This window comes from Rissa tridactyla, chromosome 13 (assembly GCF_028500815.1).
Source record: "Rissa tridactyla isolate bRisTri1 chromosome 13, bRisTri1.patW.cur.20221130, whole genome shotgun sequence".
NCBI classification, from domain to species: domain Eukaryota; kingdom Metazoa; phylum Chordata; class Aves; order Charadriiformes; family Laridae; genus Rissa; species Rissa tridactyla.
In genome coordinates this window covers 15,222,928-15,250,927 of record NC_071478.1, presented here as the reverse complement: position 1 = coordinate 15,250,927, position 28,000 = coordinate 15,222,928, and the positions used below count along the sequence as shown (strand labels likewise).

At 46.8% G+C, this 28,000-nt stretch overlaps 1 protein-coding gene across 4 annotated transcripts; it reads left to right on the top strand.

The window, feature by feature from the left end:
- The first annotated feature begins 4 nt into the window (after positions 1–4).
- Positions 5–27,977, top strand: ASCC2 (activating signal cointegrator 1 complex subunit 2). Of its 4 annotated transcripts, none has more exons than XM_054219413.1 (19): positions 5–93; positions 3,112–3,211; positions 5,021–5,179; positions 5,512–5,682; positions 7,368–7,497; positions 9,446–9,513; positions 11,126–11,236; positions 12,143–12,255; positions 14,285–14,359; positions 14,907–15,014; positions 16,574–16,642; positions 17,376–17,450; positions 17,692–17,878; positions 18,438–18,652; positions 20,304–20,423; positions 23,921–24,145; positions 25,928–26,039; positions 26,609–26,685; positions 27,211–27,977. In XM_054219413.1, exons 2-19 carry the CDS (start codon positions 3,131–3,133, stop codon positions 27,377–27,379), a joined length of 2,265 nt encoding a protein of 754 aa, XP_054075388.1. In that variant the 5' UTR covers positions 5–93; positions 3,112–3,130; the 3' UTR covers positions 27,380–27,977. The 4 variants fall into 4 exon arrangements, with proteins under 4 accessions (XP_054075388.1, XP_054075386.1, XP_054075385.1 ...); XM_054219411.1 differs by having other exon boundaries at positions 18,390–18,652; XM_054219410.1 differs by having other exon boundaries at positions 34–93; positions 3,116–3,211; positions 18,390–18,652.
- Positions 27,978–28,000: the final 23 nt, after the last annotated feature.

Below are 28,000 nucleotides of genomic sequence, written 5' to 3'. Positions count from 1 at the left end.
CCGATCTCGTCACTTCCGCCGGGCACCGGAAGTCGCTGTGCCGCGGAAGTGCGGTGCCGGCGGCGGGGCCGTGGCGGCGGGAGGCTGCTGTCGGTAAAGCGGGCCCGGGGGCTGTGTGGGGGTTACTGGCCCGGGGCGGCACCGGACAGGGCTGGGTAGAGTGGGGGGGCAGGGACTCGGGGGGTGTCCGGAGCGACAGAGCCTGGCTGTGCCGGGGCATGGTGTACGGCCGGCGGGGCCTGGAGGGGGCGGCGGGGCCTGGGGCCGGGGTTGGGTGACGGGGCCTGGGGCCGGGGGTGTGCCGGGCTCCGGGAGGGGCTGGGCCTGGCTGCGGTGTGTGGGCAGAGCTGCATTCGGTGCCCGGCTGGGGACTCGGCGGTGGCTGCTGGTGGCCTGCTGGAGGTCCCTGCGGTGCAGGAGCAGGGGAAGGTCGGGGCTGGTGACAGTATATAAGGGGGGGTGTGTGTCCCTGGCTTCGGCCAGCTCTCTAGTAGCACAGCCGGTGGTGAAGCTGCAGTGTGGGACCTTTCCTTGGCCAGCAGTGCTGTGGTGGCTGCTGCGGCCCCAGCAGTGTGCCCCTGGCCATGGGTGTCCCTATGTCCATGCACCTCTGTGCTGGACTGTCCCCATGTCCGTGCACCTCGCCGTGGGTGTCCCCATGTCCGTCTGTGCACCTCGCCGTGGGTGTCCCCGTGTCCATGCGTGCACCTCGCCGTGGGTGTCCCCGTGTCCGTCTGTGCACCTAACCTAAGGTGTGCCCATGTCTGTCTGTGCACCTCGCCATGGGTGTCCCCATGTCCATGCCTGTGCATCTCCACCATGGATGTCTCCATGTCTGTCTGTGCCCCTTGCCCCTGACATCCCCATGTCCGCACACCTTGGTGGAATAGTGGGAAGCATGGGGCAGAGAACGTTTCTGATGCTGTAAAAACAAGTTTCCCTGGCAGGAGTCTGGCTTGTTCTATTCTTTGCTAGGGCTGTTTGGCTTTTGTGCTGCGTGCCTGAGATCACAGGGTGCGACAAATTAATCGTGGCCTTGTAGTGTAGGCCAAAGCTCTTGGGCAGGAAAGCACATGGTAGTGACCAGGGATGGCCCTCTGTATTGGGGATGTTCCATACTCAGATTTATGCCCTTCTGCAGATGAATAGGCTTTTTGTCATCTCTTCCAAGATGTTTTCGATTTGGACTGGAGAGTTTGATGCTTGGCAGGCTTGAAATGAGACCCGATGTTTTTCTTCCTTGTTGCAAACGCATGCTTCTGTGCTGGTTTTGGCTGGGGTAGAGTTGATTTTATCCACAGTAGTGTGGGGCTGCGTTTTGGTTTTGTGCTGGAAAGAGCGGTGATAACACGGGGATGTTTTCGTTAGCGCTGAGCAGCGCTTACACAGCGCCAAGGCCTTTTCTGCTCCTCGCACTGCCCCACCAGTGAGCGGGCTGGGGGGGCACAGAAAGTTGGGAGGAGACACAGCTGGGACAGCTGACCCCAGTGACCAAAGGGACGTTCCAGACCATATGGTGTCACGCTCAGCGTATAAACTAGGGGGAAAGCTGGGGGGGGCACTGCTCAGGACTGGGTGGGCATTGGCCAGTTGGTGGTGAGCACTTGTGTTTTGTTTGCATCGCTTGTCTTTCTTGGGGTTTATTTCTCTCTTTTTTTTTTGTTATTTTCCATTATTATTATTAATTTCAATTATTAAACTGTTCTTATCTCAACCCAGGAGTTTTCCCACCTTTATCCTTCCCATTGTCTTTCCCCCCATCCTGCTGGGGGGGAGTGAGCGACCGGCTGCAAGGTGTTTAGTTGCCGGCTGGGGTTAAACCACGACAGCTTCTTTGTGCGTGTTGGACGCACGAATGATTCCGATGATGTTGGAAACTTGAAGAGCCAAATTAAATATATGATAAGAACTGAAAAACACCTTGGCTTACTCTGCTGAAAAGTGTGTTTTTCAAAGAAATGGTTTATCATCAAGAAAAAAATTGAAAACACTCTTGTCAATATTCTAATCTTTAAACTCCCTTGGAAAGGCATAATTATTTTAAGTTTTCTAAGCTGTCCAATATATTGGTGTTGCTCAAGTGCAGTTTCTTTCTTTTTTTTTTTTTTTTTTGGTGTGTGTATGAAAAATCAAACTCTAAAATGTTAGCTGGCACAATTTTAGCCTAGGTCCATAGCAGACAAATTCTCTGGAACCAAAAACATTACTCTCTTCCTTGCTGTCTAAGCTGAGGTTGTGCTCCTGAATTAGCGTCGTTCAGCTGCAGGGACCCTTCTCTTGTTTTAATTGTTATTCTGCCCAGGCAATGAGAATGCAATTAGGTATGCATAAAAGGAGACTCGTGATCTTAGATCTTAACAAGAACATAACATTTCACAGAAAGCATAACACTATAAAACCCCAAGAAATGAAAAGCTCTATTAACCTGCAATTTTCATTTTTTGGTTAATATCTGAACTACTTAAACAGCGCATACAATAATTTCTTTTGAATTACTCTAAGGTTTGACTTGCAGTTAATTTCAGAAAGTTGATTGAAATGTTTCTGAGCTTAAAAATGCTGTTGTAGAATAAAATATGGTTTTGTGAGCACGTGGGAAATGGCAGGGGAAAGGAGGGCTGTGGTTTGTAGGCTCACCATGTGTGCCTTCTCTGGATGAGTACCGAGGGATTCTGCCACGTAAGCACCAAAAATATTCTTTTAATAGTATGTTGGCAGGATGTCTTTCGATTGCCTCTCCAGTTTGTAATGTCAGGAGATAGTCTGCAGGCATTGAAAGAGACTGCAACAGCAGAGTTCAGCCCAGCTCTTCTGGAACCAGATTTTAAATATCAAGCTCCCATATTAAAAAATGTCCCAAAATGCTCTTTGTTGTCCTGGAAGGTACCGATGGCCTCTCGGTAAGGAACAGGTTTCTTCTGAGGCATGTGCCACGGGCTCTTGGGTGTTCCCTCAAGGTTTGGCGTTTGGGCGGTGTATAAATTGCTTTGCATAAATATATTTCCAGCTACTGCGTGTGAGAGTAAGGCTGTAGCCTCTTTTGTTGTGTTTTTGGTTGATTGACCTTGTAAAACTCATCCTGTGCTGCTTTTGTTTTTCTCTTTGCTGAAGACAGGAACAAGTCATCAGGATGCCAGCACTGCCGCTGGATGAACTCCAGCTGACAGAAAGGGATCCCAGGACAGGGAAGCTGAGAACTTTACCGGCACTGGTGAGCTGTGTTTTTCCTGAAAGACAAACAAGACCTTTAACAAATAATTGTCATATATTCAGGGCTGGGCAAAACTAGCCTTTGGTCCAGGATGTGATGAAATTTGGTCAGCTTGCTGTTAAAGAATTTCACTAGACGGTGGGTACCTCTAGGTTTGCTTTATTGACAACTCAGAGTTGGGCCATCACCTCAGTGAGTGGCGAAGACGGACAAGGAATAATCTCATATATACACAGTTGAAACAAACATGACATAATCGGTATTTTTTTTATCCGAGAGGGTCTGGATGTTCCTTCACGACTTCTCAGTTCTTTATTCTTCAGTAATTTCAAAAGTCCATACAATTCCTCTGTCTCAGGTGATTCTTTATTGTCTCGTTCCCGTTCCCCTTTTGAAGTTGCAGCTCACTGGTGCAGTCTCTGGTCACCACGGTCTCTTGTCTTCTTCAAACAATCTTCACCTGTAGGATTCTTAGAAACTTAAAATATTCTATTAATTATATGCTTAGGCTACGTCTGTTTTTGAATGCCCAACCTTTTCGAAGTTAATCACTTATTTCCTATCTATTTTTCTGTCTTACACCTACTATCTACATTCACTATTCTGTCGATTCAGCTCGACTGGGTTTTGAGCCAGCCGTGGTAAGGGCTATACAAAGGACAAACCAGCAGTACTTTTCTGTGCTTGCTTAGTATTGTTCTTACCACCTGCATATTATTAATCAATTCTACGATGCTATAATCTGTCTACTCATTGATACATAATTATTCTCTATATTAAAAATTAAGCTCGGTCACGGTTCGCTGTTGCCTAGGAGTCTACAAGCCTATTCCTTTTACACTTGCCTCTTAAAGAAATTGTTTTCAGCGTGTTTTAGCGCATTTAGATAGTTGAGAATTTTATTTCAGTGATGGGCAAATGAAAATGTACTATGTTCAACATCTGTGGGAAACTCTGTTCTCCCAAACCTCCTTATTCTTTTGAGGAACGGCCTGATTAGCAATGTAAACTTTGCTGCAATAGAGAGAATGCTTTGGGAGCTTTTGCAAGTTCCCAAACTTTGGGAAGTTTAGCTCTGAGCTGTAGCACTGGGATAAGTCCGTCCATCCACTTGCTGCATCCCGTGACCTCCCGCTTGGTGAAATCAGAAAATTCAACCCACAGTTAGGCTTTTCTCCCAGAAATAAGGCGTGGAGAGAGCCTTCTCCTGGGCCTGTTGCAGAAGTGGGACCTGCCGGTGATGCTGGTTGCTCATGAGGAGGTTGACCCTGGGCATGTGCAGGGCTGAGGCAGAGCTGGAAGCTGCTGCTGCTGCTATTCAGCATGATTCTCATTCTAGGTATTTGGGCAAAGCCTGTTCAGTAACCCTTAGGAAGGGCAGGGAAACGTTTCTTCTCTGCATTTGGTGGTCACGTCGGTTTGACTTCATGGAATATTGTGCAAGAACCAGTTTGGAGGAAAAAGAGAGAGTGCAGGGCACATTTCAAAGGCATGACATTAAGCTGTTGCTGTTTGTTTTGAAGGCGTGGGAGGATTGCTTTGCAAGGCTTGTGGTTAATAGAACGCATGGAGCAACATCTACCAAATTACGAAGGGCGGAAAATATTGCTGATAAATAAGGATGTAAATCCACTGATCTGCTGCCTTGAAAGATTAGAAAATGGGAAGTTACCAGGGAACCGAATGTCAGATTGTATTACAGTGTAATTTTGTGTCGGTTTCCTAAAATTCAGTGAGCGGCGCGAATGGTAACCGAGCGTTCCTGTCACTTGGTCTGTGGTTTTAATCCAGTGTTCTGGCTTTCCGCAGCACCCAGAAATCAAAGCGGATCGGTCTTTTGTGCCATACAGACCGCCACCTGTTGTCAGAGACCCTGCTTTAGTGGAAGAATTCTTGGAGCGAGCAAAATTCATTGCAGATGACCTGAACTGGCTCCTGGCTTTGCCTCATGACAAATTTTGGTGCCAGGTAATAACTGTTTTGTGGACACTGGAGAAGAAGCATGAACAATCTAGGTGCTTGTAAAAGCCACGAACTTTAAATCGTTTCCATAAAGACTTGTATGTGCTCATTATGTCGTTTGTCAAGCATTTTAATGTTAATTACTGCCCCTCAGAGTGCAAAGAAAGTAGTATTTCCCCATAAATTTTTCATTGGGGATTTTAAGAGTTTGCTTGTATTTGATGCGTACGTGGAGCCTTTTAGCACTCTTGAATGTTTTAGAGTGCTTTCAAATTTAACTGGGCTGCCCATGAACGCAACCTGCGAATGTGTGACATTCCCTTCTTTCATTGTGCAAGGTAATATTTGATGAGACGCTTCAGAAATGTCTGGATTCCTACCTGTGCTATGCCCCTCGCAAGTTTGATGCGTTGTTGGATTGCCATCCGGAGGTGAATGAAATGCAGAAATGTCTTCATCGGAGCGTCTTCCTGACTTTCCTCAGAATGTCCACTCACAAGGAGTCCAAGGTAAATATCTCTTTGCCTTGCAGGTGCTCCGGGCTGTATAGCTTAGGAGAAAAGACAGTTGGAGAAATTAATCATGTTTCTTACTTGCGTGTCCAACTGCATTCCTCTCCCTGGCTGTTTTTATCAGTCTGTTCCTCTGTATGGAGATGATAACCACTCAGAGCTGAAGTATCTGAACTATGCGGTGATTTCTTAGGAAGGAGATCCAGGCAATCAGCTAAGGAATAGCGGGTTAGCCACGTGTGGTGGTGTGATACATCGCTGTAAGAGGAAAAAAGAGCAAGTTGACCTTCGTACGGCTGGGTGGAACAGAAGCTTTTCAGGACACCAGTAGCCGAGCGTTCGCTCCCTCATTGCCACTTCCTCTGTGCCATGCGGTGTCGCGTAATCTGCGCTAGTACTTGTCTCTCCTTGAACTTTCCCCAAGTTTTGGACACACAATGAAATTGCTCTAAATTACTGTTTTCTCGGCGTCATAACTGAAAGACATCCTCAGCCCTAATTGTGTGAGCACAGCTCCCATCAGCAGCTGTGGAATTCTCACACGGCCTTTGGGCAGGATGAGTGAGGCACCTTGTGTTTTAGCGATTGCTCCCTTGATATCCTCATTGGTTCGCGATGTGTTATTTAGTGATGTACTGAGTCTCTTGGTTACCACAGTGGTGACAATTCAGGACGTTTTGAGGGAAGTTCTCGGAGTGGGAGTTGGAGGAGTGGGGCGGGAACAGGTAGAAGGAATGCTGGCACCACTTCAGCGAAAATACGACACCTCTATGGTGTCTTTCATTCCAGGATCTGATTAAATCTTACCACTCCAATGAGGCAGACGAGCATTTGAAACCATTTTATAGTTGAGTAGTTTGAAGAGAATGAATAGTCTTTTGTCATGCAGGCTGTCAGCAGGAGTTCTAGAAATTGAACCCAGCCAGCGTAAAGCCCTGTCCCTCTGCTTTAGCAGGGGATGTGTGTACTACCTTTCACTGTGGTTGAAAACATTTGCTATCATAAGCACATTTGTCTTCTGAAAAATCCAAAGTCACGTTTTCGCTTGCTTGCCTCTCGATGACAAAGAGACTGGAATTTTTGTCGTCCAGAATTTGTGAAGAAATTCCTTCGGTGTCATGTGTTTTCGACAGCGTTCGGCAGTCAGGGTATAGAGCTGCCGTTCCTGGGTTTTCTTCCCACTTGTCACTGATGCAGTCTTTGGTGCCTTGCTTCTACTCTTCCAGGGTACCAGTAACCTCAGGCCGTGATCTCGTGTGCGCTTTTTCAGTGTCAGTGCCAGTTAAGTCATTCCTACGCCTGGTTACTCATTCGTACTACTGAGCTGAGCCATTCCTGGGGCAGCTCAGCTCTTTGTTTGGCCATAGTGAGCCAGGTCTGGAAACTGAATGAACTGTCAGTGCCTTTTTGGTTTAACTTTTAGGTCGATTGGTTCATTTCGTGGTGCGGCCTGGCCGTACGGTGAGTGGCAGGAGGCCAGTGGGGTGGATGGCGTAGAGGCAGGGACAAGTAGCTGGGAATGTGAGGATAGAGGGCTCTGGTGTAAGCAGAGTTGTCGCCTTCTATGAAACAAAATCCTTAATACGCCTTTGAGAGATGATTTTACAGGTGTCATAATGCTGGAGTTCTTGCAGAGTAAGATATGGATTATCCTTTAAATTACTCTTCTTTTTTCTTTGTAGGATCATTTTATCACGCCCTCCGTCTTTGGAGAAATTATTTACAATAACTTCCTGTTCGACATCCCTAAGATTCTGGATCTCTGTGTGCTTTTTGGGAAAGGAAATGGTCTCCTGCTCCAGAAGATGATTGGTTAGTTAAGCCAAGGAACAGCTTGTTGCCTTTAGGCTTTTGCTTAATTGTATAATGGCAAGTGATGACTGGGGTTTTACACCCATGTTACTGCTCGGATAAAGAATTCTAGTTGAGGACTCTATAATTTCTAGATCAATTTTTAGATCAGATTACTCTTTTTTTTTTTTTTTTTTTTTTCTTCTCTTTTTTCTTGTGATCTTCACTTACGTCAGGGAATGCATTGTGACCTGTTGGTTAGCGGTCCTGAGCTGGGCTCATGGCGTTTGGCGTGAACCAAGGCTCAGTTGTGCCTCGTGCCAATGAAATGTGTCCTCGGCTACTGCCAGAGGAGTGTGAGGGCTCTGTAAACCCCTAGATGGGAAGGGGCAAACAACTCAATTCCTGGGCAGAGAGGGAGGAGGGTTAGGAGATGGGGCACAGTCAAACTGCTCATACGAGTCCTTTTGTTCCCAGAGCTGGGAGCCAAGCGAAACGTGCAATGTGTAGTAATCACTGGACTATGAAGTGGGAGAACGTGAAATTGCAATGCAGACATTGATTTATATAGTGCCTTCAAACCACAAAGCACTTCAGAGCGTTGCTCAAGCTGTGCTTATCCCCAGATTTCTCTATCTGTACGGACAGCCTTAGTGGCAAGTGCGTGTTAAGCAACATCTCAGCCTTGGATGTTAGAATCTGCGTAATGAAGAAAGAGCATGCTGGTTTAGCTTCTGTGTTTATCCGGTGCTCTTCTCACAAGGGAACTTACCTGTGATCTTTGACAGCCACCTGAGCACAGATGGAAGAGTACTTAACCTTGAATTAAGTGAGCTCTTCTTCCGAAATTCTAACCCACTTTGTCTGCAGTTCACGTAATGAAACTTTTCCCTTGCTTTGGTAGTTATTTTTGTCTCATTTCCAAGTTTACTAACACGAGAAGCATTAGAGATCGTGGGATGCGGTCATATTTCCAGACCAGAAAAGCTTAGATAAACCTTTGCATTTTTGAATCCTTTTATCCTTTTTCAGTAACTTCCACTCTAAATTCATCTGTCAAGCCTTAGAGGTGGGAAGAAGGCATGACAAGATAGGTAGTCCTCTTTTAGATGTGAAGCTTAGATATTCTGGGTCTTAAAATATTCTGAAGAAGACCTAAGTGTCTGAAACCTCATTTGAATTATACATACGCTTTAGAGTGCTGTGCAATAACGCTGCACGCAAGTGGCCGGTGATTTGCTCAGCTGATCATTTGCATTATGTTGTGACAGTAACGGCATGAGCAGTTCCGGGGTGTAATTCATAACTTGATAAACTTTAGGTTCTTCTCGGGGTATAAATTTTTCTGAAACCTGTCTCATAATTCTTACCCATGCTTTGTCCTTGCTGGAGAACTCTGTTAATTTTCGCTGTCTGAACAGTAATTCACAGGAAAATAGGCAGCCTCTGTGCTTACTTGGTGAGGATTTATGGTGTGCCATTACTCAGGGGAGTATTTTGTAAAGATAATGAAGTCCTAGTAATATAATAGCAGGTATTACTAAAGCCTCATTACCTTTAAGAAACATTCTGCAGAACATTTTCCAGTGTATGCTGAACTGTTATCAGTAATTAAAAGTCAACTCCACTTGTCAAATAAAGGAACTAGGAATGTTTAGCGATAGTATTTGCATTATTCATTGATGCAGCCTCTGGGGTGTGAATCATCTAACATCTCGTTGGCTCTGCTCTGATGAGCATATTCTCATTACCAGTTCTCCGGTTGCTCTGAGGAGTTGATGGGCCAGCTTTGTAGGAGTAGGGCCCATGTACGAGTTGAGAAGCGAGCCTGTGCCGTGTCCTCAATGGTTATGAGCTGTGTCGGGAGGGGCCGGGGGTGTCAGTAATAACACAAGTACATCTGCTGCTGCAGGTTTGCCTGTTGGCGTGAATGTCTGAACTAATGGTCTCCTTCCCTCTTTGTTTTCAGAAAATATCTTCACTTGGCAACCAAGTTACTTCAGTGACCTAGACGAAACTCTGCCCACCGTCCTCCAGGTATGGCATTCCTGCTTGGCTCAGATTCCATCTGGAAACATGGCATAGCTCAGAGGGTGGCAGGGAGCAGATGTGGTCATAGGCAGGCAGAATGTACTTGCTGTTGCTTACTTTCTCTCTCTAGTTCATGCTAACATGTGTCAGGTAGTTTTTTGAACCTTTATCTAGTATTACTTGATGACTATTCCCTATTACCTTCCTTCAGCTGATGGCCTTCTCTGCAGTTAAGCTCAAGGAATTTTCATTAGGCAGTTCAAAAAGCATTCTTTTTACGCCCCTGAAGTGGGGGAAGCATTGAAACTTAGACCAAAATCGTAGATCGTGAGAGGTAGCTAAGGCTTCACATAGTAGAATGGGTGCGTGTTAACGCTGCAGGTTCTCGGGAGCAAATGCAAATCTGTTGGAAGGGATGCATTGTTATCGTACAAAAGATATTTGGCATCTCTCCATGTCTAAGCTCTCATTTTCATAAGCAGCCTGTCTATTCCCCAGACACGGTAAGCAGGATTCACATTTAACCTGAGGGGGAAATCAAGGTGCCTTGACATCTTTGTACCCTGGAAATGTCATGTTTATGTCCTCAAAAAGCTCGCCTGTGCGCAAAAATAAACAAGCCCAAGGTACCATTTACCCCAAGACACCTATAATGTCACTTGACTCTTGAAAGCCCACATTTTTCTTTCTTTCAGTGTATTAAGAAACAGTTAGAGCTAAATCTCAGAGGTGATATCACGTTTGAAAAATATTCTAGGATGCAAGACCAAACCTTCAAATGAATTACGGGGGAGGACAGCAGACAGTTCATTTGCTTTTGTGATCTACTACATCGGAGTGGTTTCTCTGTAAAATGCTGGTTTCTTTACTGTGTTTTTGTAACCATTGCAGGGTGATACCAGTGTACCTCAAGCGTATGGATGAAACAGCTCAAACAATGATGTGTCATTACTGCTCCGTAGAGTTATTTATGTGCTTACGCTGTCTCTGAAAGGAGTCGATACCTGTGCAGGTTTAGGAGCCTATGTGCCCTGTAGAATAGTCATATTAACCCCACGTAGGCAACGTCAGCGCCTTTAGCCACCCATTCACACGTCTCTGGGAGGAGGGTTTGACAAATCTCTTCGGGTGCAAACGTAGAGGAGTGGCTTTAAAGTTGGTCGTATGCCAGAGTTTGTTAGCAATACGGAACCCGATTCTTTGATTATAAAGAAAAGCCACAAAATCTGTCCTGCTGACCTGAGGGGAGAGGGCAGGAAGGCTTTGGGACTAGCCCGTAAGCAGGGGGTGGTGTTAACTTCCCAGTTGTCCCACTGCTCCCTTGCAAATGGGGATCCCGGGTGGCCTCCCAGTGTTGGCTGATTTTCTCACACAGCGAAGGGTTTGGGTTAGCTGCCGTCCCTGTCTCAGCACCATCACCCTACGCAGCTGCACTTCAATTGCACGCAAGTCGCGTGGGGTTTCAAAAGCGCGGTTTTGGCTGTTCCTCCTGCAGCCTGCAAAACTCTGTTGCAGCTTTCGTCTCACGCAGCTGTGGAAATAGTGACATATTGCATAGAAAGTGTGTCCCGCTGCTTTCCCCTCTCCGTTTTAACACTGTTCTCTTCTCTTGATCTAGGTGTTCAACAATATTTTGCATAAGTGTGGCTTGCAGTGTGAAGGAGCCTCTGCTGAGCCCCAGAAACTGGAAGAAAGAGTAAACGTGACTCCGGGGAACATGCCCCTCCAGGTAGAACTGTTGCTCCTTCCCCTCGCTGTTTGTGCTCCTGCAGACTGAACACTCCATGGAGCACTAAGGCCACAGAGGGTCATTCTGTTCCCAAATACTGCTGGCTCATACAGCACATGGCTCCTTGTCATTGTTTCACTGCTTGTCATATGACTTGATGATAAAGCCTTTCCACCATCAGTTGGTTGCTTTGCTTGTGTGCGTTTCAACCATATCTGTTGTCACGTCGGTTCTTTTTAAACCTGGCATCTTTTTTTCGCTTAACCACCTTGTAAGTAATGTACCATAGCATCTGACGGAAGTCTCCACGTAACCCTGACAGTGATCAGAGTTGATCTTTTCTTCAGAAATGTTTGTTTAGCAATACTGTACTTAAACTCTAGTTAATTAGGAGGGTTGTTTTGTGCAAAGACAGGCCCCGTCCCAGTGAGCATGGTCTTTTAAAAATCCTAGTCATACAATCTGTATGTGGGAGTTGTTACAGCTACCCTGGGAATGCATCTTGCTCCGAAATGGACCGCTGAAATTACCCCTTTAATTCCTGTATTACTGCTGTGCGGTGCTGCCAGGCAGCTGGGGAAGAATACTGGATGTGGAGGATATATAGAGGGCAAAGCCACTGTCCAAACCAGGATCTGATGAGGATTCTTGTAATTTCCCAGAATCTTCCATGAGAGTGAGCAGTTGGGATTGCACTATAGATGTTTAAAGGATAGAAGTTGTAGTAGAGACGTCTCTGCCTCTAGTCCGAGTTGTGTGTAATGTGTTTATGATTGATAGCAAACTCTTTGTGCAGCCAGGAAAAAGGCTGGGGCTGAACATGCTGTGTCCCTGCTGGTGAGTTATACTGTGTTCCTACGAAAACTTAGCTGGCCTTTCTCTCAGTAATTGCTCTTTCTCTCTCAGGAGCTGAAGGATATCGTGCTGTACTTATGTGACACTTGCACAACACTCTGGGCGTTTCTTGACGTCTTCCCATTGGCTTGCCAGACCTTCCAAAAACATGAATTTTGCTACAGGTACATCTTGGGCTGCAGACAGAGCTTGTCTTGGCAAAGTAAAAATACTGAATGTGCTGCTGTGTCCTGTCCCGCTGCCTTCATCTTAAAAAGAGTAGACAGATTTAATGCAACTACAGACTGCTAGGTTCACACCGACAGGAATACAGAGACTCCCAGTAAATTAATGAATATAGGGACGTCTAGAGTTTGTTTGTTGTATGTTCACCTTCACCATTATCTAGATCCTAGAGCCAGGCAACAGTGACAGTAAATAGTACCCGCTGTGCTTTGGAAAGGGTGGAAAGGGAGGAGCTTTAAAAGGTTGCGGACAAAAAGAGCTTCCCGCTGTAGGACCCGAAGCAAGGGAAACAGAAAGTCTTGTTGAGTGATAGTCCATCAGGTCTGAAAATAAACGCTTTTCTTTGCTGTTACACCTAAGTTTTATGCTAGAGAACATTATTGAGGTTTGGTAAAAGCTGAGCGCCTGGGAGAGGGTGACAAGCCAGCGCTGTCACAGCTGGGCGGACAGCTCATTCCCTGTCCGACTCTGGATCACGCTGGCGATGAGTCAGGATGGTCTGAAGGACCAGACAGCCGAGTGTGTTCTCACAGAGGCTGCAGGTCCTTGAGTGGCACTTACCCAGCTCGCTCTGGCTGTGTTAAGCCCCCAGATCACCTTGTAGAGTCTTGCCATAACAGCCTTTGTTTAGGACCAACTGAAGTGTTAATTTATTGTCCTTACTTCCCCTGTTTTGTTTGCTTGTTAGTGAGAAGGAACACACGTTTGTGTTTTGCTTTTGTTTCCAATCATGTTGCAGACCTCTGAAGTCTTACAGCGGCCGGTGGTTTATGGACCACAGGATGAGTTAACGCTGCTCTGGGGCGTGCAGGTTTCTCTCCTCTTTGGATGTTGTCGTCGAGTTGGTTATTGAAGGAAGGGCAGATTGGTGGCTGTTTGGATTGGCAAGCAGCGCTGCTTACTTGCGTGGTTACTCAGAGGAGGAAAGTCTTTTGCTTTTAATTCTACTGTTGAGGTCAGAGATGTGCTAAAATAGTCTTGATCTCTGTGCAGTGGGACAACAGCGACATTTTCATTACTTTTCAATATGGACTAATGACTGGGTCTTTGGAGTGTGGGGAGGGAAAATGATTTACGTGTCATCTTTTTGGAACCTCTGTGAGTCTGAATCGATCTGCTGGCACTTCTAATTTCTCTCCCTGACTAATCGTATCAACCAGCTTCTGCTACATTTGCCTCAAGGATACTCATTTAACATATTTGGCTCTTAATATGAGACATGGACATAATGTTCCTCATGGAGCCTCTGCTCGTCAGTTCAGCAGGCTTGGCTTTTGCGCACAGTGCTGTAAACCATTAGTTGTAATTTCGAGCTACTGATGAGGCTGTTGCTCTGTGAGGGCGTTTCTCCACATCTCTTGGTGCTCCGGCCCCGAAGGAAAGGGTCTGCATGGGCTGCCCGGCACGTAAAATGTGAAACTGCACCAAACTAACTTTCTTTGTTTCCTCCCTGCCCCATCCTACTGAAACACCCTCTTAGGCTTTCTGCGCATTGGATACCTTTGTCTAAATGCCCACCTAGAGCAGAGCTGAATAGCAAGACCAGTAAGACTTTATTGGCAATCATATCCTGTTTCATATCCAGTTTTTAGCATACAGCAAGAAAGGGCCATAAGGATATTGGAGTGGGAGGGGGTGTTTCGGGCTGGACTCCAGCATTTCAGCTCTTTGCAGGCTGCAAATTTGTGTTCGGGATGTTTCTCAGTTGGGCAGATTGTTCTTCTGTTCCGTAGCACGATGCTTTTCAAACGCATTTCTTTGCCTACGTTTTCAAAGACACCTTGGGGGTTTCCTTAGAGTGCCGCTCTTGTCTAGCGCATACCTGCTTGCTTGTGTTTCAGGGAACAAATAACAAACGGGGTAACACTAATGAGTACTGCTAGTGAGGAGAATTTATTGGTTTGTCTTTTAGCAAATGATTTTTGAAACCTCGGTTGACGGTTGCTGTTTTGTTCCCCCTTTCTGCAGATTAGCTTCGTTTTATGAATTGGCAATTCCTGAGCTGGAATCTGCAATTAAGAAGAGGCATTATGAGGATAACAGGTGAAAATGTCTGCAAAGGCTTGCATTTTCTTTTCAATAAAAGTCTTCCAGGGCTTAGTTAAAAATTCACTTAATGCTGCTTTACCCACCTCTCCAGAGTCTTTCTATCTTTTCTTTTGTGCTGCTTCAAAGAACTCTGAAGCTTTTCTAATTCCAAGTTTTCCTGGGCAGTGGGGTGACTAATGATTTCATTCACTGCTGTCTAAGAAGAAACGTGATGGGAGATGCATTTAAATTGTAACGAAGTGTGAAAACACGAATGACATCTGTGTATAGATGGCTCTCATTTTAAGGCGCAGGCTGTGCTGGTACAGTTGAGGTACCACGTGTCTAGCTGTCGGGACAATTGGTGGTTGAGACCAACTTTGTTTAGAGACTGGATTTGCCTTAATGACCATGAAATGGCTCTAATCTCTGGTCCTTGCAGCAAAGAAATGATTCTGCTAATGGAATCCCTCCTCTAGAGGGTTAACTCTGGAGTAGAGGTGTGTTAAAGATTCAGATCTCTTGTGCTGACACCAACAGTGTCTTTTTGCTCTCTCTGAAGTGTTTTTGCGGATTTGTGGAGAAGAATTTCGCATTCCAGAAAGAAGATGATCGAAGCTTTTCACGTCCTAATAAACCAAGTCTGTCTGCAGCCCATCTTAGAAAGCAGGTATTGGCACTTGGGCGCTGTGGTACTAGCCAGTTATTTGATTGCTGTTATGGGGGAGATTGTTTCCTCGTTTTCAGATTTACTGGAGAAAATGAACAGATACTGCTGTTTGTGTTGGGGTTGTAGCCAAAGACTTTGGCTAAAATCAGAAGTCTGTTGTCCTGCACGTAGCAGGAATGTTCCCGATGGAGCTATGTGTTCCAGAACTGGTGTGGTGAGCTGTGTTTTGACCCCAAGAGTGGGATCATGCTGTGGTCCATCGAGCTTTCTAACCTCAATTTATGGCTAAGTTGCAAATTCTAATGGTCTGTGTAGAGACCTTGACCGAGACACCATAGTAAAAGCGATGCAGTGTTATAGGTCACTGAAAACAGTCATTTTAAATCTAGATACTAGTGCCTCTGCCTAGTTCTTCCCCCCCCCACTACTGTGAAAATTGTTAACTGATAGCTCTGTGAGTAGTCTCACAATGAAGGCAAGTATAACTATCCTTATTTTAAAATAGAGAAATGAAGAGAAGTGAAATGACCCAAAATCGTGCTGTGGACGGGGGACAGAGCCAAGAACCTGGGTCTCGATTGGAAGGCCAGTGCTGCCTTGGGCTGGTCTCTCTTTGCCTGTGCTCATTACAGGTTTTGCAGGTGGCTGGTATCTGTGGCTCCTGTTTGGCTTGACTATTTTCCCTGGTTTGATATTGGTAGAGTTGTCCAAAACGAGGAGGTCTGCTGGTGGAATTTCTTGTGCGAGACTTGGATTTGCTGCCTTGACCAGGATTCTGTCGCCCAGTGTGTCTGTGCTGTAAACCCAATCCTTAAAGGAGCGATAGCAGCCTTGCCTTACCCTTGCTTACCTGAGCAGTGCCTTTTGGTAGCCACCCGAATATTGACAGCGTAAATGAACCAAAGAGCGTAACGTGTTCAGATTCCACGGTATTAAGGACTGTGTATACTTCAGAGGTAGTAAAGAACAGCTCCAGAAACTCATTGCCAGTTTGACGAGAGCTGAGGCTCCTGCGAAAACGATACGTCCGGCTTCTGGAGAAGTACCTTTTTTGAACACCGATCTTCTGTAGAGAGCGTTCTGTCCTGCTGTGAGGCTCGAGGCATCAGCAGCAATGGGAGGCTCCGGCATTAGAACAGAAAGGCTGCACTAGGAGTTTGCTTGGCATGTGTTCTCACAGACTTTCTGGGAGGTTCACTGGTATAATCCCAAGACGTATAATAAGAGTGCAATTACAAAAGCGCCACACGCCCTTCTCTGCTTATTGCAAGTCAGAGGCATCAAGCTATGATTTGTAAAGCCTCTCAGAAGCCTTGTAATTCTAACTGCGATACAGCTTTAGATCTGGCTGGCTGATGAAGCCATAAAAGAAACTTGCGTCCATTTGACCCTTTGCTCCTGTGAAAGCCAAAAAGTGGTCGGAAATTTATTTTCAAATGGGATTTTCCTGTGATGTATGAGTGTGACTAGTTTGGCTAGTGAGGCAGAACGTGGAGATTGTGCAATGCGGTAGGCTTGCCACTGAGGTTTTCACTCTGTTGTGCCATTGCTTTCTGTAGCTGTGAGAACATTCAGCCTTTTATTGAGGAATTTCTCCAGATCTTCACTTCGGTGCTTCAGGAAAGGAGGTGAGTCTTGCTGAAAGAGGCCCAAAGGGAGGGTCAGCTTGCCTTCCTCTTCCATTCTTTACAACAGCATTGCCCGAGACATTATTATGAGGCATTACAATGCATCTGGGAGTTAGAAATCATTCTAACTAGTTGGGAGAACTGCTGCGAGAGGATGTCAGACTGCAGTACAGACTTTATTGTAAAGGTGGGGAGGGTGTTGCATGACGCTAGAGAATGTTATTCTTCGCTCTCTTTAATCTAGGCTGTCGAAGTGGAGGGTAGCAATTTAGCCATTAGCTACTCTGACAAGTTAGGCTATTATTACTAATCTGTGCTTTTCAACTGGGGTGACCAGACAGATATCAAGTGCTAATGCTGAAGATGCAAAGGGAATAAGTGGCAGAACTGGGAGTTCGGTGTCGTCCTCCTGACGATGCTGTCGTTCTGATCATGTTGAAGTCATAAACCATATTTTCTCCGTAATGTTGCGCTGGGTTACAGGTCTCAGCATAGTGAGGAGTGTTGCATCTGGCTCCGATGGCTCGGGCGGGGAAATGTTGCTGCAGTGTAACGGGGGCAAAATCAAACATGGCAACCCGTGCTGGAATTCAGTATCGGGCGAGAGGTTGTACGTGTTCCTGCCTGAGCGGCGAGGAAGTCAAAGTGGCATAGCGGGGATGGCAGTGTGTGATAGGTTTGCTGGTCGTTTGTTCTTGAGCTCGACTGATTAAACTTGCTTCTGCCATTTCAGATTTCTCCGTGACTATGACGAGCTGTTTCCTGTTGAGGATGATGTCAGTCTGCTTCAGCAGGCGTCCTCCACGCTGTATCCTTTGCTGTCACCTTGGGGTTTTGCAGACTGGGCTGCTCTTAGATTCCTTCACGCCAGTGGCATTTCCAGTGTTGCTGCCTCTGGTTAAGCTGTGCGACTGAGGGAGGGAAAGGTTTTTTTTCTCTTAAAAAGAGCAAGGGGAGAATTTAAACGTAGGCACAGGCTTGGGAGTCACTGATAGTTGCATAGGTCTGAGTATGTGCATCTAGAAATGTCCTCAATGCTGGCCTATTAGAGATGAGACCAGGACAGCCTATATCCTCCAAGCAGTGGAAAGCGCGTGGGAAGGGGTAGACAGGAAAAAAGCCCAAGTCGTTAAAGATCCAACACCACCAGCAACATCTAATGGAGCGTCAGCCGTCGTGGAGAGCACTGCTGAGGACGTGGAAGAGCTCGCGGCCGCATACGCGTCGGAGGATGAGGTGAGTGGGGCTGTGCGGGCAGGGCTGGCCTCTGCTCTTTCTGTCCTTCCTTCATTTGTCTGTGAAGAGAGGATTGGTTTGCTCCGTTTTGGAGATCACATGAGATTTACTCTCCTTTCTTACCTTTGCTAGATTTCAGTGCAGCCTCACGTGCCATGTGAAATGAGAAACAAAACTACACCTGAATCCCAGCTTTATCTTGGAGCAAATTGCTGTTGGCTTGGCTTTCCGGCTGCGGTGGTTAATTGAAGTACTGTGCGTCATCACTGTAGTTCGTGGGCATGTTTTTTAAACGCACAGTTCACATGTTATTTGAGGAAGGGGTTCTCCAGAGTATCCTTGCTGATTCGGAGACAGACAAAAGTGGTCTTGTGCCCCCAGCCTGGGTCATGGACCTTGTGTAGTATAAACAACGTAACTGATTACTCTTCTTTGACTTCTTTGTGTTTAAATTCTGATAACCCAGACTGCTCCTTTCCCTTTCTTAATGTGCATACCTGCCTTCCCTCAGCTGCTGGCTCTTTCCGGTAATGCCCCCCGTTCTGTTCGGTACCTGCAGTGCGCCGGAGCAGCTGCTGCGCCCGTTGCCAAGGTGTCAGGGGTGGAGCTGGACTCTCTGATCTCTCAAGTGAAAGACCTGCTGCCAGACCTTGGGGAGGGCTTCATCCTGGCCTGCCTGGAAGAGTACAGCTACAACACGGAGCAAGTGATCAACAACATTCTAGAAGATAAACTGGTGCCATACTTGGATAAGCTGGACCGTACAATGCAAAGGTGTGGGACAACTTCTGGCACAGCTTCCATGCCTTCTGTTTTTTCCTTTGTGGGTTATCATTTAACATCATTCTTACTGAAGGTTAGACAACTTGTAGAGCTCTAAGAAGTTGGCTGTGTGTTTTCTCGGGGTAGATTATCTGCAGTGAGAGCTTCTCGTTGCCATCTGCCCTCGTTGCGTCCCTGCGGAGGCCTGGAACATTCACTGTTCAGCGTTTCAGTAGAGCAGGTGCTGGGTTGTGTTTTGTGATGGGGGGGAACAAAAATACTTGTACATCAAACACTCAAATAAGAACCATTAAAATCCCATCACGGGGATACGGGCTTAGCCCGGGCTGGGCAATAGAACGTGTTGCCTTCACAAGTTATTTTGCTGCAGAGGACAGGGTCGTAGGTGTTAAAATCCCAGCTGTCCTGCAGCAAAGGGCATCTTCAAAGGAACTAATTCAGCTCCAATTCAACCTGCAGAGTCAAATACGGTATTTGAAAGGGGATTTTCTGTTTTGCGATTGAAGATAAACCAGAGAAGAGTCTGGAAATGCCAATTTAGACCCATTTTTATCTACCCTTTGACAAACTTGCCAGCCTTTTGCTTGCTTCTCCGGGTTGTGCATGGGATGTAGGGTTTCTGGCTGGCAGTGGAACTGAGTTGTTTTAGTTTGCCTGCAGCTGCTAGCATGTGCTTGTGCTGCAACAGCAGTTTCTGACTGGGTGTCAGGATGTGAATGTGCTGTTTGTTCACATTTCATGGAGGAACGGGCAGACTGTCTCATTGTTGCATTAAAAAAGGAAAGCATCTTTATCAGAAAAATGATGTGGGGAAAAAAAAAAATATCTTAGTTTTGCAACAATCTTCATGCTCTCACAGTCAGATCTGCTGACTTCGGCACAAGCGATGTGGGGTGGGCTTTCGGAAGGGTTGGGGTTTTTTCTGCAAAGCCAGCAGTTACAGAAGATAGGGCTGGATTTTTATTCCCTGCCTCTTGCATCTTCAAACAGAACCGTCAGTTCAATAGCAAATGTAGAATTTTGATCACTGCTGATTTTAGAAGTGAGCACAGCGGCGTTTTCAGATGCCCAGCTGAGCTAACAGCACCAACAAAATGGATGTAAAAATAATGGTCTTTTGACTTAAAAGTTGAACAAATGTAAACCCGCAACCCTGAGAAAGAATTAAGAAGGAACCATAGGGAGATAAATATCCTGAAATCAAGAGCAGCAAATTATTGGATTTTTTTCCAGCATGTAATTCATCATACTTAGTGTTTGGCTTTACTGAGTCACTGCTTTGAGACCAGGCAGGCTGGATATTCCATGCTGCTGTACAGTTTTACTTAAATGAACGGAAGAATTTTCTTTTGGGTTTTTGTAAGTTGCTTTAGCTTCCCCGCAAAGAGAAGCTTCGAAAATTCTGCCTTTTATCGCAGACCAATGCCGCGTAGTGATTGTGCACGTACTGCAGTGTGACATGAAGGAACAGCAGCCTGTGACCCACTCAGCCAGCGCCACGAAGAGGAGCGTGGCGTGCTGCGGGTGACTCTGAGACTGACAAAGACTAAAGCAAGGTCTCGGGAAGGAGAGGACTTGGTCTTCCTCAGCTCACCTTTGTTTTTATTCTCTCGGTCTTTTTTTTTTTTTTCTTTTTTCACAGACAGCTCAAGCCAGACCCTACTCCTCTAGTCACTTCTCGCCATAATGTTTTCCAGAATGATGAGTTTGATGTTTTCAGTAGGGATTCGGTGGATGTTTCTCGGATACAAAAAGGCAAGCGGTGAGTATCGTGCGCCCTTAATTAACCCTGTCTGTCAGGGGGAATAAATACCTGTGAACCTGTAAATTTATTTCTCCTACAAACCTCCTGCAGGAATTTGTTGGCAGGAGGTAAGGTGTATCAAAAACGTTTCCCTTCTATTTCTCTGGGAAAGTAAAATGAAGTATTGTTAGGGGGTTGGTTTCAGTTAGCGTTTTTCCTGATTGGTTTTCCTCTGTATGCTGCTAGAGTTCGCCCTGCCAAGCTCGTTTGTAGTGTCGGGCTCTTGCTTCTTGGTCTTAGTGTTAAACCTGTACTGAGCGACAAACCTTGAAAAGCAACCACCTCTGCGAGCCTGGGATTGTGACTCCGAACTGAGAATGGTTTGGTTTAGATCCAAGCGAAGCTTCAATATCCATCTACTGCAAAATCCGATAGCGCTCAGTGGCTTAGACTACCTTTGTTGTTCCTGCTGCTGTAAGCGTCCTGCGGAAGGGCATTCCCTTTGCTTTCCGCCTAGTTTGGCATGTTGTGCTGTGCCACGCTCCATGCAGATTTCGGTTAGGGCATGGTCCTGCTGGCTCCCATTGATGTCAGCGGTACCTCCGCGTATGGTTGATTCGTTTCAGATTCTTTTTATACGCTTTCTTTAACAAGCCAAGTCTGATCTTTATGTCGGTATGTGTTTCCACAGAACGTAAATAAAAGTCTGGCTGGAGATGGAGCCGCATGAGAGCCTGGGACTTCTTGGTTAAGGTTTTGGTTGCAAAGCTGCATCAGCTCTCAGGACAAAACCACTTTTGTCCCAAAGTCCAGTGGAACAACTCTCCAGCAGCAGTGCTATAGTGCTTGTATTGCCTCAGCTAGGCAAGAAAATCTTTTCTTTTCTCTCTGGCCAAGGCAATGACTTTCTGAAGTGTCCATAGCGAAGAAATCACAGGCGCAATCTCTCTCCTTCCTCCTTGTTATGTTGCCTTGCTCAGAGTGCAGGCAGGCACCTTGTCAGCAGGAGCCTTGTGCACAGGGAAAGTTATCGCTCGGTTATCTCCCACCTCCCCAGCGTTTCGCACGTGTGGGTGGCTGCCGCAGCGGCCGGCCGAGGCCAGAGAGCAGTGCAGCCAGCATATGGAATAATGCTGCCGGCAGCTCCCTCTGCAGATCACTCAAAGAGCTTTGGAAGTTGTCAGTCATCCCTGAGCTGGGTTTTGGGACCCTGCTCCCATGGCTTTGCCCCCCGGCTGCTGCCAGGGAAGCCGTGTCGTCTTCTTCTGCCAGGGAGAGCTGTCATTTCTTCTGCTGCACTGTTACGTGGCCTCTTGGGATTATCCTCTTACTGCTGCTGTTCCTGGTGGCTCTTGGCCTCCCTCGGGCTATGTCTTCATTTCCAAACAGTTGTTCTTACACTGAGAACGCTCTCTCTGCAGGACTCCAGACATGTTACTTATGTTTTGAGTGGATTTTAAAACCTGGAGGTAACTAGCTGGGACCAGCAATGCTGATCCCTACGCCCAAAGTTGACCGTATCTAACTGAGTCAAAGGATAAGCTATAGTACCTTGCTCTCTAGGATTGAACATTCAGAACTCCATAAATATGAAGAGTGTGTCCTGGCAGCACTAAAAGTGCAACTTACTCCATAGAGCTTGTTCCACAAGTAAGAAACCTGAGGCTTTACCCAAGCATTCCCCTAGCCTAGTTTGGCATCTGCTCTGGATTCGAATTCTATCAATATTTTTTCTTTTTTTCTCCTTTTTAAAATCTTTTGCTCACCAAATACTGCTTGTGTTTAAAGTGGTGTTGCTGCCTAAGCGTGATGTCGCGATAGTGCTTCAAGAGGCCGATCAGGTTGGGTCCCATCGCACCAGCTGCCGTGCGGGTAAGCGTTAAGCAGTGTGGGGCAGGGACTGTTAAGGTGCAGGAGAAAGCCACACCGGGATGAGGAGGGAAACAAGCATGAGGAAATGACCATCCTAGTGTATACGTGATTCTTTGCTGATCCTGAAAAGCGATCTCGCCTGTCTCTGCCTGTCCAGCCGTAATTGCTAGCTGGATCTGTCTCTTGAAGTCAGAGCACATCTGAACACCATGGGACTAGAGGAGTTATCCCACTGTTTTTCCTGGAATTGGTGCCCGAAACATTTCATTGCGGCTCTTCTGCAGTCATCGGACCAGCTCAACAGGAAACAATTATCAAATACTTAGTTCAGTCTCATGCTGAATACCAACAGAAGATGTTATCCCAGCCTAGGTATGTGCGAACTAACCACATGCTTTGTAGGGCATTTTGCAGCTAAACGCAGGCGTGTAACAGCGTGAGTCACGTTAGAGAGGGGAACCGCAGCCGTCTGCAGTGTTACTTTGCTTTGGGATTCTTAATAAAAATCAGGCTGCTTAGATCACTTCCCCGCTGCTTGCTAGTATGTCACATAAGTCTATCCGTTCTTGAGTCACCGACAGTCTGCCTCGGACGGGTGCTTTCTCTGATAATACCCAGATGCCAAACAGATCGCTGGTAGGTGTGACTTTCTAGGCTGTGAGGGCTGCAAGTTGTCCTGTGAGTACTTGACAGTGGAATCCCTTGTTGCTTTGTTGTAAGCTGGCAAAGACTCGGCTGGGCTGAAAAATGGGACTTCAAGGAGTTTACGCTTGTGCAGCTTGAAACACAGCATCGCAGCGGTGGCTTTTTAATGCCTCTGTCAAAATTCTATTTCTTGGTCTTCCCTTCTTTAAAATGACTATAATTTACTTGCCTTTTAATTTTTTTTTTTCTTAAATTGTATATGCAGTGCTTTGAGATAGGTTGGATCAGAATCACTAGTCTACTCTGGTTTGTTCTTTGCATTCTTCGTTGTGTTTATCCTAATCTTTACTTGCTGCACTGGTCATTTTTGGGCTCTTCCCACCTACATTCATATTTTGCATCTCACGTTTGTAAGTGGAGGTTCTTGACTGTAGGAACACACGTGTCCGGGCAGCAGTTACTCTACTGCAGCCCTGGTCCATGATTTGCAGCCGTGCGTGCTACCGCAGTGAGACGATACTGCAGCAGGGTGTTAGAGGGCACTCTGGGCCTTGCAGAGCCGCCTCCGAGACTGGAGTCTCAGCCCCAACAGCTTGCCATTCAAGATTCACTGGGCTTCTGGTGTTATTTGGGTCTTGGCCAAATTTTGTCTTGGCTATAATTGCATTTGGCCTCCTGTAAAAGCTTCCTTTCTGTCTCAAATGACAGTGGCGGTCTCCAATTCCTTGTTCTTACCTGCTGCGTGATCTTGCTGGGCTTCTGTTTAAAAATGACTTTGTTCCAAGCCAGGAGTGGCTGTTTTTAGTAGCCAGACAAACAGCCCTGTTATAAATCGGAGGGGAAATAGCTTTAGTAGTGCTTGTGGAGTTTGAGATGAGACTTCTGTTGCTTCAGCTTCCCCTTACTAACAGGAAAAAAAAAAAAAAAGTAACTTGTAGAGAAGATCTTCACGCTGCCTTTCTGTGTCTGCCTCTCCGTTTCCATGCTGTGGAGTGCAGGAGGGAGAAGGACACGACCAGGAGTTTGCTGAACGACAAGCGCCTGGTTGCTGAGCAGAAGGAGCGCTACAGCCAGTACAGCGTGATTGTGGAGGAGGTTCCTGTGCAGCCGGGAGAAGCTCAGCTCTACAAGGAGGACTACGAGGACGAGTACGATGACACTTACGATGGAAACCAAGTGGGGGCAAATGATGCTGACTCGGACGACGAGCTGATCAGTAGGAGGTAGGTGCTGGGGCTTCAGTGAATGGGAGGCTGATGGGAATCGCCACCTGGAGTTGGCTGGCTGGCACAGAGCTGTTCAACGCTGGGGTTTGGGCTCTGTTTCTCAACGAGGACGTGCGTGCTTCAAACCACCCCTTTTTCTGCTGCGGCTGCTTTCTCCGTAACATGCCAGGAGGGAGATCTGGGTCTCCCTTCTCCCGTTGGTAGGGACTGCCGCTGTGGCGTGCACCCAGGACCTTCTGGGGCTTCCGCTTTCTGTGTCTGCGGGACTCAGCCATCGCCTCAACTCGTCAACAAATCTAAGAGGGGGGATTTGCCACTGCGTTGAAACTGGCACTCGGCGGTGCTTCTGCTTACAGAGAACTATCCTGCAGCGGGGGAGAATGGGCTGTCTTGGATAATTGGGATTGAGTGTAGCTGGGCAATGTAAAATGACTGGTTAGCAAAGGAAAACTTCAAAATTTGGAAAATAGTACAACTGGAATTATTCTCCTTGCCAATCCCCTCCTGAGCCACTGCCACCTGGAATTCAGTCCTTGATGGAGAGCACAGCACTCTCCACAATGACTGACGATTAGCTTCTAAGAAGCAAAGGGTTAGTTTGGGGTGGAGGCCGTAGAATATTTATTTTAGAAATAAGAGCTAGAGACAGAAAAAGTGTTTTAAAAGCTGCCTTAACACTTCTGAAAGTGGCCTTTTCAATTCTGATATCTTATGAAGGTGTCGCCGTTTCTAACCTCAAACCAAAATGGATCTTTGGGGTTCATTTGTCTGTTTCTTTTTTTTTTTCTTTTTTTTTTTTTTTTCACCTCCTAAAGTGTGGTGAGGCTTCAATTTAAATCCTTTTTGTGGTTTGCCTGTAACAGTGTGGCACTCGGATCTTTTTCTCCTATTTCAGGTGCTCAGCGCTCGCTGCTCCTGGAGAGGCAGCAGGAACAATTAGCGGAGGTTACTGCCGAAAACTAGATCTATAGGTTTGAAGTAACAAAGGCTTTTCTGGTTTTACATTTATTTCTTTGGCAGTGGAACGGTGGATCTGAATTCCAGTAGAATTTAAGCATACGCATACGTGTATATATATTAAAGAAGAGCTATAGGCACGTGGTAAATTCCGCCTCTGCCCCCCAGGCCCTTTGCCGCTCTGCGTGTTTGGGGTGATTCATAAAGCCTGATGGATTCCTCCAGGTATTTCCCCCAGTAGGAAACTGGGGCACAGCAATGAAACTGGGGCTCCATGGGTAGCCACTGACCAGTCACAGTGGTTTTGGAGGATGGCACTTTCTGAGCGTTAATGTTTCTGTCTGAGTTTGAGCGTGAGGTTTAGGGGTTTGTCTTTGTACCATAGATGCTCCCTGACGGGCGAGCTAAAGCCCAGCAAAGCGTCCTCCTTACTGATGCCTTGTGGCTGTGCCCGGATCCCCTTCTCCCAGAGGAACCAGTCGTTTCCTTGGAGAAATTCCTTGTGAGGTTTCAGGTTTTTCCTGACTTGTTCCTTTTTTTTTTTTTTTTTTTTTTACCTATTATTATTTTCAGTAACAACTTCATAGCGAACATTCCCTGTTGAAGAACATCTGTGTTCGTTAATTGCCCATGGCAAATGTGTCATTACCTACTGGGTCTCTTTCTTATTACTTTTTTTCATTTCAGGAAAAAAAGCCAAGTCCCTGAAATGTGTAGATTCTCCTTTTTTAAAGACATGATGCAAAACGAAAGGGAAACGCTTGTTCAGTGGAATGCTTGTGGCTGTAGTTTCTTCATTGCTGACTGTGTCTTAATTCTCAGGCCGTTCACAATTCCTCAAGTCTTGAGACCTAAAGGACAGGAGGAAGGACAGGAGGAGGAGGAAGAGGATGACGAGGAGGAGGAGGAGGAAGCCGAGAAGGAAAGAACAAAGGTGATATTTAGTTTGTGGTTGGAGTTGCATTAAGATTTACCATATGTCTTACCTGCTTCACCTGCAGAGTCATGTGGAGCAGATTTCCTCTTTCGGAGAGTGAATCTTTTAACAGTAGCCCGGAGACCGGGCTGCTTTTCAGGGTGGCTACTTCCGTGGTCTGCTGGACTGTGAAATGTCCCCTGAGTACAGCTATCACTGCTTCCTAGGCTGACCGCTCTGCAGCAATGACACTTACGCCGTGGAGAGGTTTAATCTCCTTTATTCCATAGGCAGGCGATGCCAGCAGAACACTTTGAGGGTCACTAATGCTCCGTTGTCATGGATATACTGGAAATAGTGACGTTGATGGTGTTGCTGGCAGAGGTAGGATGTGGGAAGAAGTATCAGTCAGGTTTTCTGCCAGGTTTTGTGTTTAGAGTCACTGACACCAATCCTGCTGGCTCAGCCAGAGAGATAATGAACAACGAATTGACTCCGTTCCGCGGTCCAACAGAATCACCTCCTGCTCTAGCCTTTTGCACGACGCCGATGAGTTCACTCACCTCTTTCCTTCCTTTTCATGGCAGGACCATTTTGTGCAGGACCCAGCTGTGCTGCGGGAGAGAGCTGAGGCCAGGCGGCTGGCTTACCTTGCGAGGAAGGGGTAAGTGAGTGTCTCCCTCTGCGGGGTGAAACCGCGGCTCTGCAGTTAGCAGGTGTTTTGCTGCTGACCGGAACTGTTGAGGGGATATACCTGTTCCTTACCGTTCCTGTACCTCAGGGTCACTACCACGGGGGCGTTCGCCTCCTTGCCCAACTTTTACTTCAGTGCTGGTTGTTCTGTCCCATCAAATGGGTAGGCACAACCCTTTATCATAAGCGGCAGAACCCTGTGCAAGATAGGATCTTGGAGAGCACAGCTTCCCAGAGCTTGAACAGCTCCCGCGGGGATTTCGGGAAGGTTTAATAGCTGGCTTTAGCTGACAGACTCGGCATGTAGAAGGACGCGGTCATTGTGTGGCTAACACTGATCCCCAGCTACTGCAGAAGCCCTGCAGAGCTGGGGTGAGCCGAGGCTCGAGGCCTGACGGCTGAACTCCGCACACCCAGTTGTTTCTCAGGATCGGTATATTTTGTCCCCTAGGTGTGCGGTGTGCTTGTTGTGATGTCCTTTTTCTGTCTGCTCCAGGCACAAGCACGACAGCTCTGCTGTTGTTGGGAATGTGAAGGGCCATGGGCAGAACCGGGAAACAGTGCAGGAACGAAGGAAGAAGGAAGCAAACAAAAGCACGAGAGCTAACCATAACCGACGAGCCATGGCTGACAGAAAGCGGAATAAAGGCATGATTCCTTCCTGAAAGACTCTTAGCGCCGGTGTTGCATCATCCCCAGTCCTCTGCTTGGGAGGAGGCAGCTGTGCTCCGTTCCCTCGGCGTTCCCTCTGCTCAGGGGACTGGATGTCGTGGTTCAATACCTGGCACTTCAGCTCGCGCGGAGTCGCACGCCCTGCGAGAGGGCTGCCCGTTGAAGGACAGGAGCTGCCCTCCCTGCAGACCCTGACTGCTCTCCAGTTCATAGAGCCGTGTGCGTGACAGCTCCGCGATGCGTCGGACAGGCTGCACCAGCCCCCCGTTTCCTCTTGTACTATTTGTAATTCTGGGAATTTTATTTTCATACCGGCTCCTTGTGCCCTCTCCGCAACTCAGGCGGGCTTCCAGGCTGCGCAGCAGGCAGCGCTGAGAGCAAGGCTTCCCTGGAACAGCCCTCGCGGCTTTCTGCTCCGCTGAAATGCCTTATCCCGAAGTACAACTTAAGGTTGATAGGGAAACGCTCAGGCTATTCCCATTGCCGATGGACACAGAGGAGTTCAGGTGAATAAGATCTTACCATAAATTTCTATCCCTTGAGTGAGGCGTGTGAAAAAAGAACGTGCAAATAAATGATTTAAACCTTTTAGTTGGTGTTTTAGGCTCTTACGA